Raw genomic sequence first — 19,056 nt, 5'->3', positions numbered from 1 at the left:
CAGATTACAAACATTGTGATGGTATAGTGAGATTGTCAGCCTCTTTACTCATCTCCAACCCCTGAAGTACAACCACACACATACACATGGAGTCACTCATACACTCTTCCCTGTCCTGATGTTAATGTTCTCACATATTTGTTAATCACCAGCAATACCAGAGGAGCATCTTTATGATGAGATCAGACTGGGTAAATTTTTATAAATGCGTGTCTGTGTCTCTGTCTGTCTCTGTCTATGTGTCTGTGTGAGAGAGAGAGATGTGTGCCTGCATCCATGCTTACAGATGTAAGCATTTGCATATCTGTTCATTAGCTTGATTGTTAGTTAGACTAACCAGTGGCCTGTTGACGCAGCAAACATCCCTATGTTGTACAAGGGAAGATATGTCACATGTCACATGTGCAGCTTGGTGAAGACCATTGATTTTGTTCTAATGGCTCCTCACAGTTGACTGTAGCTTGTTCCTGGTGGAGTATGTGTGTAGCTCAGCTTTCTTAAATGTAGGATTGTTTCAGATTTGAATATGGTACAATGTAATGTGATGTCTTGTGTTTTTCTACTTTTTGTAGTGAAGGATGACTATCCGGACTCAGATGGTAAATACAGCAGAGCTTCATAGTAACACTTCTTATAGCTGAACCAGCTGGTTCCTTAGCTTATCATTAAAGTTAAGGGTCGTTTAACTAAGCCCTTTTTCTTAACATGGAAATCTTGATATTGTAATCATCATTTTTAATTTTGCTCACTGTAAGATATTTATCCAAATGTAATCAGAACTTTATTGAGCCTGATATTGCATCTGAATAATGCTTTCAACTTCCATACCCCATTCTCGGTAATTTGGTGGGTCTTTCAAATATTAAAAGTCTTAACATGGCATTTGAGTTTTTAGAAGTGTTCAACAACCAACAAACAATCATAACTTATTTCCTGTTAAGATTCCCTATTAATGTTAGAAGAAATACATGTATTCCATGATGTAGCTGTGACATACATTAGTGTATAGTGTTGTGTGCTGTGATGAGGTAGTGCTAGTACCTTCACTGTGAATAGCCTACATGTAGCCTGCAGAAATGTTTATATAATGAAAAATAGCTCTGTATTAATTCATTTCATGCCTTATAGCTGAAACAACAAGCAATGATGAAGATTACGTTTATGACATTAGTGATGACGATGATGAAGTTGAAGGTAAAATGAACATTTTTATTTTTTAATTTTGAAAGAAGGATGACAAAGTGATGAAACAGCAAATCATTAAGGGGGCGCTATTATTTATTATTCTGCTACCACAAGTGTATTATGTAAATGTTGCAGTGTTGTGTTCCCTCTGGTGACCACAACAAATGAGGCTTATTTTTAAGTCACAATGTTGATCTGCAGTGTGAGCAAATGGGGGGGGGGGGGGAAGAATCTCTGAGACAGATAATGTCCTTCAGGTGGACAATTTTACTTTTTCATCCTTCATATTCACTTAGACTAGCACTGGTAGATGCACACGTGACTCCAGAGTAGAAAAGGTTGATAGCTTTTATGCATATGCTCAGTTTCTGTAAATGAATCAGATGCTAGAGGCCCCCAGAATGTTTTATCCAAACAGTTTTCCATCGATAACGAAGAACTGTTTGGAAAAAACTCCCAGTCTTCACTCAGTGATTGTCAGTCCATTGGTCCGCTGTTTGAGATCAATGTCTGTAGACAGCCATTGTCTAGACAAACAGCCCTGCTGTTCGCCATTTAGCAGGGTCATCCACATCCAGTTTCTCAAGCACACTGTTAGTTTCAGGTAATGAGATCTGTTTGTCCCTCCTCACTCACTGACTTCCACTGGACCAAAACTAGCACGCACTTGATATCATGAGGTTTTTGTGTGTGTGTATGCTATTATCTTCATCGATCAGTGATCAAACAGATTTGTGTTTTTTTTCTGTACATGTGAGAATGTATACAGCACGTGTGTGCGTGCCTGTGCGTGTGGAGGGGTGGTTCCCTCCATTAACTCATCTGGCAACCCTCCCATTTTACCCAGGAAATTCCATTATTTTAATCATCTGTCCCACTGTCATCCTGTTTACATATTTTCCCGTAAATCTCCCGTATTTCCCCTCCGGCCCAGCAGGTGGCAGTACAGTAGTTGTAGCGTGCCAAGTATGCATAAGGATTCACGAGACTCAGGTTGCGACGTTCAAAAATCACAAGTGCGAGTGCAAAGTGAAGATGGCTGGGCATGGAGATGGACACGGACCACCTGCCAAGAAATCGAAAGTGTTGTTCATCATGTCCACCACTATTGGATGAAGTGATTATCAGGTGTGCCTGACTTCAGTACAATGATCTGACAGCTGATTAATCACTTCACCCAATAGTAAAGGACAGGAAATAAAAATGCCCACCTAATTTCAGGAAGTAGGAGCTGTGAAAACCATCTTGTAGTTTGTAAGTGGTTGACTAGGGGTAATTATAAGTGTCTTGTACACTTTTCTAAAAACGTAAGGGTCATGGGTGGTGGGACTGCCCGCGGCGCGGTCGCGGATAATTTCCCTTATTTTCAAATCCCAATGTTGACGGGTATGTCCATTAACAGACCCACCAGGTCCATCCCCCAGCCCTCTTTTATCCCCTTTCCAAATTCATTCCCCTGCTCACCCCTGTTTGTTTCTTCTCTCTAATCTGATCTCATCATTCGGATGGACATCTCTTGAAAGGCTTCTTAGTGTCACCATGGTAACAAACGAGGACACATGCCACTGTAACCTGATCAAGCGTTTTGCACCCACTGTGTGCACCTACAGATGTGTGTACACACTCATTTCAACTTAACATAGAACCGCAGGTACCGACAGGAAACACACGGGAACACCAGAACACATTCAAAGGAACAGATGTGTGTATAAACATGATGACCCCCCGCTCCCTCCAGGAGCTTTAACTGCACATTCAGGACATTCTTCTCCTCAACAAGGTGACACATTTAAGAGCATGCTTCCGTAACTGTGTATTACATCTCACAGACACGCACACACCGCATACACCTTCTCCAAACGCCATTATAAATCTTGCAGACAGCCATGAAAATGAAACCAGCGCAAGTAACATTGAGATTAGACATTCACAAACATGATTAATGGGGTTTGGCCGAACCCAGTGTGTGCAGAATATTAACACTGCTATGGGCAGTGGAGGATACCTGGGCTAGCTATACCACCACAAACGCATATACACATACTGTGTTTTTAATGGATTATTCCAGGTCTAGCTTCACACATGCTCAGAAAGCAGCTATCAGTGTTGTTATGATCTATGGGAACACCCACAGTATACCATTTTGGTGGCATACTGAACACCTGACATAGAAATGCAAAAGCTTTGTTGAACCCATTCTCTGAAGTAATGCTTCTGTTTGTGTGTACTTAATTCTTTCAAACAGTAGCTGTGCATACGCGTACTGTAGATTACTGTATATGTGTGCTTTAAGCAAGATCATACAAATGAAGCAGTGCACAATGCATTGTGTTTTTGACCACACAGTTTGCTATTAAGACTAAAATGCATATGCATCTGTCCGTTACCAAGCAACAGGTGCTAAGTGCATTTCAGCAATGAAATGTCATTTTAAGACAGAAATAAAAATGACCAAATTATGCCTTTAGTGAGTTTCAAAAAACCCATTTGGTTCTGAGGAACAATATTTTTTCACCTGCACATTTTTTTTGCCTTGATTTTTAGAAATATTCCTCCATTTCCTCTTCATCTCCTGCATGCAAATCAGGTTGGATGAGAGCCTGAGTGTTAAGTGTTGAATTTAGACTAAATATCACCGTTAGCTCCCCACAGTGAGCTCAGGGTGAATTAATTAGACTTCCATTGTGTCCGCTAGTAGCATGAAGTCTTCTGTGTCTTACACATGCAGTCTGTATGCATGCGTCTGTCTATGTGTGAGCATCTGTTCATTGTTGTTTGCAGAGTAGACGCTAGGCTTGGTAACAATGTTGCATTGTTATTATGACATTTGGCAGAATTTGTCTGTTTGGCTGTTGCGTGTGTGTGCGCCTGCAAATGCGTAAATTTGTGTCTGCCTGTGTGCCAGCCTTTGTATGTGTGTGTGTCTTTGTGTACCATAGTGTAAGTAATTGCCTTCCACAAGTTAGATAAACAGCATCCTTCAAGTATTCAGCAACCAGCTGTCCTAATATCTGAGGCACAAATTGAAGAAATGTCTCTCTTTTTTCTTTCTCTCTCTCTCACGCTCTCTCTCTCTCTCTGCCTCTCTCTGCCCATCTTTCAGTTCTTTTCTTTGTATACTTGCTGTATATGCACACATACATGCGCAGTTATGTTTCTATGTTTAGCATGAAAGGATTCATGCAGATTTGGTATTTCTTGATTGTTTATTTAGCAGTTAATGATCTGCAATAGTTTCTATTTGTGTTCCACTCATTTACTTGCACTTCGGGAACACAGTGTGAGACCTCACTTACATGACTCACACAACGTTTGAGCTGTGTTAGTGTATTTAATGCACTGAAAGTAACTGTGCAGTATGACAGCACTTGGAAGCAGAGCTATCACATGTAATTTTGATGTAGCCTATGTGAGTGTCTGAAGAGAACCCCTGCTGACTTCTAACACTCTTCAACATGTGAAAAGCTTATTCACAGTAAAGTTATGATATGTAATGACCAGGCCTATTTTCTACATGTTTTTGAGTGGTGTACTTACATTATCCAAAATTGCCATTCCTGGCATTGTATGTCCAATGCACATGCATCTGTTGTTGTTGGCCAGAAACACAAAATTGACTTAATTTCTTTATTTTTAGGCAACATTTTCAGTGGCACAGTGGTACTGTTGCCCCAGAGCAAGAAGGTTCTGGGTTTGATACCTGGGCCTTACAAAGTAAAGCTACTTTGTGCCGTTTGTCTGTACTCCTTGTGCCTGTGTGGGTTTTTTCCCCCCTATTCTAGTTTGGAAGTCGGGTGCTCCCGAACCTCATTGAACCTAGAGTCATTCAATTCCTGTGATATCTGAGGTTTTTACTCTGAGATTATAGCACAAACGAAAGTTAGATTATGTATTTTCCCTTTTTTCCTCAAAAACCTGTATGCTCTGTTCCCAAAAAATATTTATTGAGGCCAGAATGATGATGGAAATCTTTTTACACATGGTTCTACTTTTGTGAGCTATTTCCTAATAGATCAATAGACACCATCACTGATTATAGGAGCATTCTTCTTACCATTACACCTTTATGAACCACAGATGTGAGAAATGTTTAATGAAAGGTGAACAATAATGCTTTATACTTCAAAAGCACACTTCAACACATCTGTTGATAGTATGTTCTCATGCACCTCACAGGGAAAGCCTGGCGGACCACAAAGATATTTAATCGCACAATGTAGTGTGTAGGGGGGTATTTGAAGTGAGAGCTTTAGAGTGTGTGTCCCATGTTACCCAGGAGAAATTAATGTTATCACATTATGGACCTGAGGCTAGTCAGTTATTGGCATTGGGTTTCACTCGTTGGTGATTCATAATGTTCCAAGCGCTGTGTGTGTGCGTGTGTGTCTTTAGTCTTAATTTAAACAGTCCTCCTGGGGACCAAAGCCTGGCCCGAATGAGCGATTGAATAGTAATTTCTGAGGTTAGTGTTTGGCATGAATTGGTTATGGTTAGGGTTTGGGTTAGGTTGTAAACATAAACAATGAATGGATGTCAGTGTAGTCCTAATAAGGATAGCTATGCAAACGTCTGCGTGTGTTCCTTTTGTTGATGCTGACCAGGGTCACAAGCCTAAGGCAAGGACACTGATGTCACAGCTAACCTTCGAGCTGTCTAATCAGAGTAGCAGCAGGGTGTAAAGTCCCGCCCACACACCTACCTGCTCCCTGCTGAACACACCACCTGTCCTCCTATTACACTCTCATCCACTTTGCTTGCTTTTTTTTTGCCCATACAGTGCAGGTACACTGTCCGCTCATTCAAATTAAAAACCATGATTGCCTAACCTACATCTAATTTACTGAGATGTAGCATCATACAAAATGCCAATTAGAAACTCACCAGAAACAGCAGTTGCAGAGTTAATCAGTATATGAATAAACATAAACAGGAACAACACTGCATAAACAGGAGCCATTCACCAACACGGATACATATTCAACAGAAACACTGATATGCTTTTGACTAACAATCAGTCTATCATGTACAATGCAGCACACACGGTTTGAGGTGGACATGACGAGGACAGCGCTGAGCTGACTGAATGACTCCAGATGGTTGTTAGCAACAGGTGTCTTTCTGTCCTGCACTGTGACAACCTACTCTGCATGGTCGTGGGTGTGAAATTACACATGTAAAGGTCACGTCCTTAACCAGCGGTGTCAGGGAGAGTAGCTTTTAACAAGTTTTTAAAAACCTTGGGTCTTGACCTCATACAAATGCATGCAGAATCTCCCTGAAATTAACAGTCAAACGAGAAAATGGACTGTGAGATTATCCTTGTAATTATAGTCCTCAAATTCAGTGACCAACACAACTCTCCCCTCACATAATAATATGCAGTTGAGCCTTGGGCGTTGAGCATGGGCGCTGATCAACTCATTACAGCTTGTTCATTTGTCATGGCATAAACATCATCATTTATGTGGCAGTCCAACTGGTCTATTAAACGATTAGGTGAGTGATTAACGACTAACAAGAAACTATATATCACCAATCTATTACCAATCAACAGACAATCAATGGTTGGTCTACAGCTAATCAATCAGGAGTATGCTGATGGAAGACTCCACTATTTTTGTGCTGGCAACAGTGGCAGGGCGGGAGACATTTTTACTAAGGCTGTCAATCAGTATGTTTGTCTGTGCGTATCATTGTCATGAAGTTTTATCTAAATAACGCTTGAGACGTAATTTCTCCACATTTGGCATTAATGTACATTTAGATATTCATGATAGCTGACTATTGTCAGGCTTTTCTGTGATTTTGCCCTGGAGTAAGGAAAAAAAGCAAGTAAAGACAGAGGGTACAGCCTGCTCTATTTTTGTCTCCACCTGATGGTTGATACAGAAGGAGAGGAAGGAAGAATGAGAGATGGAATAAAAAGCAAGTGAGAACGCAAGTAGAGGAATGTCATGTAGCTCCCCTCTTGCCTGGCAGGGAGGGAGGGAGGGAGAGGAGAAGAGGGATCCCTCTGAGTCAGCCTTGGAGTCCCCCAATCCCCCCTCCCACACCTCCTCGTCCTCCTCCTACTATAATTTACACTTCCACTCTGCGTCCCTGCATACTCTTTTTTTCTCTCTATAGCTGCTTCTTCTGCTACGCTTCTTTTGACTCAACTGTTATTCACAAAAAAGCTGTTTCTTATTGTTTCCAAGTTCTTTTTTTTTTAACTCATCAAGTCTTTATTTCTTTCACACAACACCCCCACCCCGACGCTCTCTCTCTCGCTCTCTCTCTCGCTCTCTCTCTCGCTCTCTCTCTCTCTGTTGAATTATGATGAGCCAGAGACTGCGACACTCCCTCGTCCTCTTCTAAGCAAAAGAAGGCCTGTGAGGCTGATCACGCAGCAAACCACTGCACAAAATTGACTCATAGCTGTATGACTGTCCCTCTTGCTTTTTATTTACAGGCACACTGTTTCATTCAGTTTCAATTCTACTCTGGAGTCCATGTCCACCTCCATTTTACTACTTTTTTAAAAAACCTATATACTACTCCAGCTATATGGCTCCACTTCTCCTCTGTTCCCCCTGCAGAGTATATGCATACAACCAGTAATGACCATCCCTGCTGCACAACTGTGCGTAGTCATCCCCCATTCTCTTCCTTGCCGTGTGTGTTGTGTGGGTGCGCTGTAGGTGTTAACATGTCTCTGGTTGTGTCACCCTTGTCCAAGACGCAACTCCCCCCCTCCCTCTCTCTTACTCTCTCTATTACACTGAATTGAACCAGGGTTTAATAAAGAGTGCAGGGATCCAAATCTAATAACAGCTACACTGTGGTTATTGGAATGCTCTCCACACTCACCTTCACGCACATTATTGCACACACGCATTCACACAGCCATGGGGGCTGAGCTATATGCTAAATCTTTCTTCAAAAAAAATCCTTACTCAGCAAGTCTTCCCACTTACTGTACCCAGCATGCAAACACACACAATAGTGTACTGTTCTCAGTAAAAGATCATAACATCATTTGTTTTGGTAGAGAATAGTCGAACCTCCTCCTGGGAGCTGACCCAGGGGTCAGGACCACAGGTGGATTTACACTGATGTATTCACAGTTGCACAATTATTTATAATTAAAAATGGTCTTAATACTCTTAAAACAACAGCATCTTTATCTCCTTTAATTTGAAGCCAATTCTTTAAATTGTTCACATGCTAACACCTGTCAGCACTAGAGAGTAGTTGTTACTTCTTATGCTAAAGAGATGCAGAGGAGACTAAGAAGCACAGAACGAGCATCAAGTGATTAGCAGGGAACAGAAGGATGAAATATGTACAGTATATAGCCTGACTTTCATTTGACACCTCCCGCTTACAAGTATTTACGTGTGTGTGTGTGTGTGTGTGTGTGTGTGTGTGTGTGTGTGTGTGTGTGTGTGTGTGTGTGTGTGTGTGTGTGTGTGTGTGTGTGTGTGTGTGTGTGTGTGTGTGTGTGTGTGTGTTGTGTGTGTGTGTGTGTGTGTGTGTGTGTGTGTGTGTGTGTGTGTGTGTGTGTGTGTGTGTGTGTGTGTGTGTGTGTGTGTGTGTGTGTGAATGAAACAGAGCAAGCTACCAGGTGTATGTGCACTAATTGCTGTCATCTCTTCACTCCATCTGACAGTTACCCTATGCTATAATGTCTGCATTATGCAACAGCCCATCATTTTAAATGTCATTCTTTTGTATATAAAACTGCAACAATTTATGTGCACATTTGGCTGCAGTTTAACACTGGAGATGAAAAAATTATAAAGCAAGGGACAGACTTTTTTTGTTAGCTGCACTAAAAATTGTATGCACTGCATCTAGAGAGACAAAGTGAAGAGGCAGGTTATCTGAACATAATGTTCAATGAAGCAGCACACCTCCCTTCATTCAGCAGTTATGAATTAAATGGCTGCACAAGCTAGTCAATCATCCACTTAGTACTGTATTTTATTTACCCATAGTGATACCATAATACTACCATTATTGCATTTAAATTAAAGTAAATTGGATAGAGGAATGTCTTAAAGCCCCAAAATTCCATTTTATACTTTACTTCAAACTAAAATGTTGTAAATTTGGTGGTATTTACTTTATACTTACAATTTTAACATTTCTATTCAATTGCCTATAATATTTTATCAAAACAACTTGTATTTTTATTGTACAAATTTCAGGATACAACCTGTCTTCATAATAAATCATAAATGCAACGTGTACATACATGTATGTTCCATAAAAGACTTGAAATTACTAAAGAAAATGCTTTACGCAGCAACATACAGGTGTAGATTGGCAGAGAGCACTATTACTGCTATACATTTTGAGGTTTTTTTTTAACATGTTCACAGATATGATGGGTCTGTCTGTATTGTTGTCATATTGTATTTGTAAAATGATTTTCAGTAAAGAAAGACTGAAAAAAACATGTCTATTCTAACAGCAAATCCAATGTGCAGAAATCCTAACATGGCATTTTATGGAAATCAAGCTGTATTTTGGCTTTGGCATGTCTTCCATGGCCTCTGTCTCTGAATCAGTGTGAGTGCATCAGTGGCAGAGCGCCATCAGGCTCTCTCAGCACAGCTGCATCCTTTATTGTCTGTTTCTGCAGACAAACATAGGAGTCTGACGCACTCACTGTTGCCCCTGACAGAAACTCAGTTGACAGTTTATTAGGAACACCTAGCCAAAAATAATGCACTCAAATACAACATTATATGCCACCTGCATGAAGGTTTCAGTGTTGTGTTTTTGTTGAAACCGTGTTAAAGGGGGGTTGATTGTATGATTTTTGGAGGATGTAGAATTTGGTGATGCATTGTGTTGCTGACAGGTGTTTCTATTATTTTATCCACTCCATTTAAAACAACAGACGCAGCATAATCTACAGCCTTCAAAATAACCACACAATTAAATAAACACTTTATCAAAAACTGAACATTATATCATCATGAAGTATTTGTCATGCCACTCTTGTGTTAGACTACATTATGTCTAGCTAGGTGTTCCTAATAAACTGACATCTGAGTGTATGTTTGTTCATGTGAGTGTGTTTTGAAGTTTCCTCCCCTTCTCACCAACTATCATTCATTCATTCATTCACTCACGAAAGTCGCCCTCACTCTGTGTGAGTGTGTGTGTGTGGTTGTTGGTGCACAGAGAAACAACGACCATGAAAAGAGAAGGAGCAAGAAAATGAATGACTCAGCTCAAAGCAATAGAGCAAAGCAAAGCAAGAATTAAAATGAGCTCAATCGGTCGTCACGTACACACACAGTCGGAGACATACACACTCAAGCAGGGATGCATTGAAGCTAGCAGACAGGGTGTGTGAAGAGTATAAATAGCTCTGCATCCTCACTGATGCTATTTTTAAACCTGGAGTCGTGACTGACTTAACCAAGGGCAAAACTCAGAGGTAATACATGCAGGCTTTAATACACACACACACACACACACCAGACTTCAGACTTTTTGGACCATCATGAATAACTAGACGCTTGACGAAACATGGCTCTTTCCCCGTGTCATCTTGTCTCTGTCTTTAGCTGGCTCCCATCTCTCTTTGTCATTGCTGAATGCAAGCGTCTTTCTGTCACACATTTTCCTTTTGTTTGGTTCTCTAGGGAGCTCTATTATGTCTCTCCTCCTTTTTGGCCACATTTCATGCTTTGTTTGTGTGTTTTTTCTATATAAGCTTAGAATTTTCTAGTAATGGCCCAGTGAGACGTAGTAAAATCTACCGTGGGAACATTTAATTGTCATCATGCACTGTGTTCTGTGGAACAATATGAATGTGTGTACTAGTGTTGAGTGTTAGTGGCTGTGTATGCTGCACTGAAATGCTATTGATTCTTCATATTTGAGTTTAGTTTATTATATGACCCACCTTAGTAGAGCTTGTACATCAGCATGCCACTGCTGTGTGCAGTCGAAAGGCTGATCACACTGGGGGTCTTGATACATTGCCACAATTAGTCCAGTGATGATAAATGAAGCAATGAATAATAATAATATTTTATTTTTGTCATGTTGGCGCACTTGTGATTTTTTTTTGTCCAAATTCAAATAGATTCTTTAGGCTGTTTGAGAGATTCATGAAGTTAGTAACTGAAAAAAAAATTGGTGTGTTGCCCAGCTATATGTGCTGAGGTTAACAGATAAGATTAGAGTTGGCAGTGGACACAGGCACATCAAAACTGGACCATTGAGCAGAATGAAAAAGTTGCTGACAAATTTATTTCCTTTTTGCATTTTCATGATTAAATAATCTGAATTTGGCTCAAGGAGCACCTTGACGCTGTTAATGACCAGTTTCAGTCCTTCAAGGCTGCAGTTAATCCAGAGACAGAGCAGGTTTCTAATAAGACTGTGCAGCTGTTGATGTTGCAACAATTGTCCAAATAACTGCACATTGAACAACACCGTCACCCGATGCATCCAGCATCATGCAGAATCACTCCCAGTTCTAGAGGTAGAACAACACGGCACTACTACTGTAAAAAAGGACATAATATTCTGGTAACTCAATGCATTACCATATGTGCAATGATGTGTATATGTGTTTGCATATGTGACTGTGTGAAGGCATGTCCCACTGGTTTGCCTGGTGATTATGAATCACTTTGACAGTTTTCTGCCTGTGGAGATAAGCCGACCTCTTGTTCAGCAGAAAGAAAAGCCGGAGTCCAGCTGATGTGTCGACTGCCGTATGTAGTGAATTGCCTTTTAGTTAATTAACTCCCAGTAGAATGGAAAACACAGAATTTATACTGATTTAAATTATCTCTATTGTTTCTGTGAAACTGAGTCCCACCTACAGGAGCTAAGTGAGGTTCTTCACCAGCCTGAACGAACCTGTCCTATTCAGTGCAGGAGATATCCACTAAACAAATAACTGCATTCTTCTTTTTGACCAAGGTAACCAGTTCTTAATGTTATCCCCTATTTCACAAAACTCAAACATAGTCAAAAGAACAAGACCATTCAGTTCGAACATACTGCTATGGGACAAGTGATCTCTGTACCACTCAGCTAGAGGCTAGAGATACTGTGTCATACTGTAATCTTACCAAGCAGAAGAAATATATAATCTTCTTTTCCACTTGTTTTGCCCTTTTGTGTGCCACAGTTGTGCCACGGTGTAGAGTGTGTCTGTTTACAGGCCTTTTCCCACCACCATCTACAACTGTAGCTCTCCACATGGCAGCCGTCCTGAAGTGGCCTGGTTGGACTAAAACATAAACATGGCACACATATTGTAAATCCTCCTGCACAGACATGCACTGTTTGAGTTCCTTCCTGCCACTTGGCTCCTGTGAGCCCACATCTGATTCATCACAGGGACAGTTGTCATGCCAACACAGTGCTGGCAAGCACCAAAACAGAGTAGCAGTGTAAGGTAGAGGCTACTGATGCAGCACCAGAACTCCCTGTGGACATATTGTGCATGCAGGCCTTTATGCTGTGTGTGACGTAATATAGACTAAATATATACGTGGTCACCGGTAGATGTGTTTGTGCCAGATATGAACTGAAGCCAATTACAAAAAATGACAGTGTTTGAAACAGATTTACTGGAAATGCGTGGTATTGTTTAACAGTATAATTTTGCCAAGATAATAACCATAGTCTTTTTAATTAAGGACTTCTTAGGAGTGTTACAGTGACAGTTTTGTTTACCATGTGCTTGTAAATGGGTCTGTGTGTGAGTGTGAGTGAGCGCAAATGCTTCAATCTGTTGGCTTGATTTCAGTTTTCAGTTCCTTCACTGTGTTTAAACCTCATGGAAGAGGATGATTGAATGTACATTACATATGTGTATGTGTAGCCTATATGTGTATATTCATGTGTGCATATGTGGAGTAACAGCAGCCTACAGTATATGATGAAGAGGTTTACGCAGATATATTTTGTATTCTAAAATAGTCGATTTTGCTCAGGCTCGGTACTCGGTGGTCAGTCCTGTCCAGTTTGTCAGGCGATTGTGTCAGGATTCAGAAACAAGAAATGGATTAGTAATGTGGGGGAAGACGGGAGCGAGAGAAGTGAGCGAGGGCGACCGAGAAGCTCAATCAAAGGTCTCACCTTTTCTTTCATTTCTGTCAGTGGGGGACAGAGAACACAGCCAGCACCTGTCCACTGCAGGGACACCGTTACAATAGGCAGATACACTGACAGAGACAAAGAGGAGGCAATAGAGACGACGGCCAGAAAACCATTCAGAAAATAGAGAATGAGAGTGAGAGAGAAAGATGTGTACAGTATAGAGAGGATAAAGAGACAGGGGGGTGTCTGCTCTCAGGAGACAGGCAGTGTAAAGTTTTGTTAAGCTGAGATCAGAGAGGAGGATCAGTCGATGTATTCTCTGTGTGCTGAGTGTCATGTTTTTTACAGCAGGGAGTCGATAAACAGCCAATCTCCCCTCTCAAACACCACTTCTCTCTTAGCTAGTGTAATATATGTTCAGCCTGGCAGAGGAAAGCTGTGTCAAGATTTTAACAATATTGAGCGTGTTTAGCCTACTTTTATTCTGAAATGCTCTGTTTAGGCCCAACATTTAGCCATTGATTATGTAAAAGAGAATATTAAAGGGATAGTTCAACATTTTGGCAAATTAGCCCATTGCCATAATCCCTATAGTTTTAGCAGTAGGTTCGTTACCTTTATTTGTCGGTGTAAGCTAGAACGGCGCAGCCAAGCCGCGAGCTGCTCAGAGCTACGCTACGGAGGCAAATGGGATTTCTTGGTTTCCCTGATCAAACTCATCAAATACATAATCCAACAACTCCAAAACGCTCTGGTGGACAAGTTGTGACCTGCACATTCACCACGCGTTCCCGTCGGGGGCAGATTTTCAGCAAGCAGTCTCTGCATTTGCCTCGAAAACAACCCTGTCTCGTAATGTTTCGTTATTATCTCATAGCGTGGTGAATGTGGTCACAACTTGTCCACCAGAGCGTTTTGGAGTTGTTGTATTGTGTATTTGATGAGTTTGATGAGGGAAGCCAAGAAATCCCACTAGCCTCCGTAGCGTAGCTCTGAGCAGCTCCCGGCTCGGCTGAGCCATTCTAAAATTAGCTTACACCGACAAATAAAGGTAAAGAACCTACTCCTAAGACTATAGGGATTATGCCAATGGGCCAGTTTGCCAAAATGTTGAACTATCCCTTTAAGTGAGGATCAACTTTAGTAAATACTAAAATCTAAATGTCTCCAACAGCCTTGATTTTAACATGTACATTCATGCTCTGGCCTTTATATTAGTAGTGGATGTACTTGACCTTTAGCTGAAGCACCAGTAAGTTCTTGAGTAAATGGTGCATTTGTTACAAGACTCAAGGAATCCTGTGAATGGATGATATTTGAGTTTTTACTATCATGTCAAGATGAAGATGAAGTCTGATGAAGTCCAGTTGGTTGCTTCTCGTAGTGCCTGAGGTTACATCACTGTGACATGTCCCCATTCCCGAGTAGAATATGGCTCGGAGGAAGTCGACTACATCATTTAGCAGGTTGTCTGCCGGCTGCAACATCACACTGCCCGTATCCTAGCAACCCGTTTAGAAGAAGGGCTCTCTCAGGCAAAGCCTCAGTTCCAGCTGGTAAACTCTGGAGTGTGTGTATGTGTGTGTGTGTGTGTGTGTGTGTGTGTGTGTGTCTACGTGTGTGTGTGTGTGTGTGTGTGTGCACTGAGATAATGGATGAGTGTTGTAGATATGAGCATGCTGGCTCAGTCCTGGAGGGAAGATCAATATCAACTATACATTCATCCCTAATTACCACAGTGGAACTTAGAGGGAATCTCTCTCCTTCCTTTTCCTTCCCGCCCTCTTGTTATCTTTTACCATCGCTCCCTCTTCCTTTCTTTCATGATCTATTTGAATTTACAAATTGTTTATTGATATGAAATAATAAAACCTGTGTTACCCAGGCACCTCACCCAAGGCACATTCGTTATAGACCAATTATTTCACATGACAGAGTCTCATTGTATCAGTGCACTCGAAGTTTGTGTATTTGTAAAACTGCATTTTTCTCCTCCCTTTCTCTCTCCTGTTCCACCTACCTTCTCTCTCTCTGCACACTCCACTATAAATTATGAACCAAGAGCATAAAATCCTTAATACCTCACTCTGCTATTTGTCGTTTTTTGTCTCTTTTTTTTCAAGACTATGAACACTACACAACCTCCCAGTGAAGACAACTAATTCTGTTTTATGACCATATTTGACTGATTTAACCCCTTTCTCCATTTCCTTTTTCTGTTTATCAGTGCTGAGTATAGGAGAAGGAGGTTTCTGGGAAGGCACAGTCAAAGGGAGGACAGGCTGGTTCCCGGCAGACTGTGTGGAAGAAGTTCAGATGAGGCAGTTTGACCCACGGCTAGGTAAGACATGCATATACTGAACATGGTGTGAAGTACTCGTTGGCATACATGGCGCTGTCCTTGGTGCTGAAAAGCAAAGTTTTCAGTCCTTAAACTCCCTCTGTGTGTGAAAACATCTGCTGAAGAGCTCTTAAACAAATTATCTCAACATTTATGTTTCAGTCTCAGATGACTTTTTGGAAATGTTTGGACTGATGATTCTCTTCATTGTTTCCAGTTTTGATTTTATATTTTTTATGGACCACCTGTGTCACAGAAATACACTTAGTAAAATAGCTCCTCTGCAACCACCGCATCACAAATGTCAGTGAAATGAAGTATTGATCTTGATGGAAATTTTTAATTAGGTTCAGAGTGAGTTTAGGCAGAGTTTGAAGAGCCCTGCCTTTTCATTTTTTTCATCATCTAATATACAGGATGTCCTCCAAAAAAAGCTTGTTGGTTACAAAACATTATTATGAATCTTTTCTTTTACTTTGTTTGGCCAGGAAAATTTGTATCCAAGGTCTTATAGTAAGGGCAACATATGAAAATCTGGGAACTAAATCCTTACCAAGAAATTTCTTCACAATTGTCTTTAGGAACGTGCGTAGTATCATGTCTTAAAATGTTGAAATTCAACTCCCGTGGGAAACCCCCTAAAATACTACTCAAAGTTGGGGTACCCGTAACTGGATTTTTGAACATTCCGAAATGTTAAATTTGGCCTGAAGTATCTTGTGAGGGGTCAAACTAGGGGTTTTTCCTGATTCTGAGTTGATCGCAAACATTAGTTTTATGCCCAAAACACTCCTTGGTGGAGAAAAAAACAGCCACACCCACTTTTCTTGTTCATCGGAACCCCCACTACCACCAATAGAATGTATTGCAGAGAAGCCATTCCTTAGCATTACAGAGGTTGTGTTACATAATACTAAATACTCAATATAATATAACTTTTATTCTACCCTTTTTTCTATAGGACATTATACAGACCCTCCAGGATTTTATGATGTCACAATTGCAACTATTAATGCAAATTCAATCATGAATTCTTTGGCCTTGCCACTGCAACTTTTCAGCAAATTTGCTATCATGGACCGCTGTGGCTAGCTGTGGTCAGCTGTGACCACAGTGTTTCCATTACGTTTTTTTTGCATGTCTGTGTTTTTATTACTAGTTATTGTTATTGATAACATGCATAAGAAACTTAAAAATTGTGGTAACACTTTATTTGATGCCTATCTCTATAATGCATTATTATCATACTTATAATGAGTTATAAACACTCATAAATGATCATAATGCTTTACAACAATAAGCATAACGCACTATAAAGCATTTTATCATGACTAATAAGGTCAGGTATTATAATACGTTATAATTGTTAGTAACTCGCTGACAATGCCCACATTTATGCATTATAACTATATTTATAATGTATTATCGACGTGGGCATGGTCAGCGAGTTACTAACAATTATAATGTATTATAATACCTGACCTTATAAGTCACAATAAAATGTTTTATAGTGTGTTATGATTATTGTTATGAAGTATTGATTATTGTTATAAGATATTATGATCATTTATGAATGTATATAATTATAGTTATACAATGCTATAACCACATTATAACTTATTATAACTATGTTTATGCATTATAGAGATAGGCGTCAAAGTCTTACCAAAATGGTTAATAGTTGGCTAACAGTAGCTAATATGGTTAGTTAGCCAACTCCTATGTGCGACTGAATCTGATGACCATCTGACCATTTTATTTTACTAGCTGACTGCTCCATTAGCTATCAAACTAGGATAACAAGGTGTAGGCCTGTTGTCTTCACGAGGATTTTTGCAGTTTAGGTGGTGATCTACTATACTCAATAGAATACATTAGAGATACAGTAAGCTATTCCTGTGCATGACAGAGGTTTTCTTTAATGTCACAAAAAAACTTCTACTATTACTACTGAATACTTAATATAATTTATATTCTACCTTTTTACATTGTTGGACATTAATCTAGCACACACGTCAATGTCATGTCAAAAACCTGGGGGCCAGATCTGTCCTGAGATACACTTTTATATGGCCTTCAAGAAAAATATTATGTTAATAATGGCCCACCAATAAAGCATTCACATTACTCACATTACAAATCCCATAATACACTACAACAGCTACCATACGGTCATGACCAAGCAATAGGCCCAAGTTTGTGACACACTGCAACATCTATCTTTTTCCATTCTTCAAAAAGAGCCTGGATGCTCGATGGAGATTGATGCTCAGTGTGTGTGCAGATTAACATGATCATGTTTGCAATCAATGTAGCACCACTGTGTATTTTTTGTGCTTTTCCTATCTCCATTTCGAACAAACTTGTTTCAGTTGTTGCTGGTATGTGAAATCTGGTGCATGTCCACTGTCTTTTCTCTCTCGCTGCTTGCTACTGATCTGCATAATAAATTACATTTATAATAACTTTTTAAATAAATTTAGCGACACCACAAAATCCTGGAGGGTCTGTATAATGTCCTATAGAAAAAAAGGTAGAATAAAAGTTACATTATATTGAGTATTTAGTATGTAACACAACCTCTGTAATGATAAGGAATGGCTTCTCTGCAATACATTCTATTGGTGGTAGTGGGGATTCCAATGAACAAGAAAAGTGGGTGTGGCTGTTTTTTTCTCCACCAAGGAGTGTTTTGGGCATAAAACTAATGTTTGCGATCAACTCAGAATCAGGAAAAACCCCTAGTTTGACCCGTCACAAGTTACTTAAGGCCAAATTTAACATTTCGGAATGTTCAAAAATCCAGTTACGGGTACCCCAACTTTGAGTAGTATTTTAGGGGGTTTCCCACGGGAGTTGAATTTCAACATTTTAAGACATGATACTACGCACGTTCCTAAAGACAATTGTGAAGAAATTTCTTGGTAAGGATTTAGTTCCCAGATTGGTCAAATATCAGCTAAAATGCCCTTACTATTACTTATATCCAGAAAAAAGCACAACAATGTAAAAACATGTATATGAGACCTGATTTGCTTTAAGCTTCCCTGTAATAGATTTACACCTGTTTTGATAGTAAGGAAAAGTTATGTAAATATCCATTTGAAAATGAATAGGTTGTCTAGAAAAACAATGAACACTTTCAATTATGCACAGTAGTCAAAATACTGACAACAATCAGTTATCTTCAGAGAATTAAAAGCTTCTAATCTCTGCATCATTTGTTGGCATTTGCTTCCCACGCCGACTGCCGACTGTCTTGAGTTTTTCACCACTGATTGTAAAGCTTTTAGGGCACTTAATTTGTACCTAATTAAACGCAGGTGCATTGGAAAGGTCAAACACTTTAGCTTTAGCTTTTTCAGGAAATGCATTAGAAAAATGCCAGTACATTTGTCCTGTCAACATTTCATAATTCACACATTCCTTTCTCATAGCATCTTGATAATTTATACACGCAAATA

At 40.0% G+C, this 19,056-nt stretch overlaps 1 protein-coding gene across 8 annotated transcripts in view; it reads left to right on the top strand.

The window, feature by feature from the left end:
- shank3a (SH3 and multiple ankyrin repeat domains 3a) overlaps positions 1–19,056 on the top strand; it is a 141,435-nt gene that overhangs the window by 79,277 nt on the left and 43,102 nt on the right. For all 8 annotated transcript variants that reach the window (XR_015036004.1, XM_085779436.1, XM_085779434.1 and 5 more), the window contains one exon: positions 15,479–15,592. Coding sequence is in view for 7 of the 8 variants with exons in the window: in XM_085779436.1 (XP_085635562.1) it covers positions 15,479–15,592 (114 nt within the window). In the remaining variant the exon portion in view is untranslated. The remainder of the gene's footprint in view (positions 1–15,478; positions 15,593–19,056) is intronic.

This window comes from Trachurus japonicus, chromosome 6 (assembly GCF_045865225.1).
Source record: "Trachurus japonicus isolate A0001 chromosome 6, Traja_1.0".
Classification (NCBI taxonomy): Eukaryota; Metazoa; Chordata; class Actinopteri; order Carangiformes; family Carangidae; genus Trachurus; species Trachurus japonicus.
This window is presented reverse-complemented; position numbering and strand designations above follow the sequence as displayed.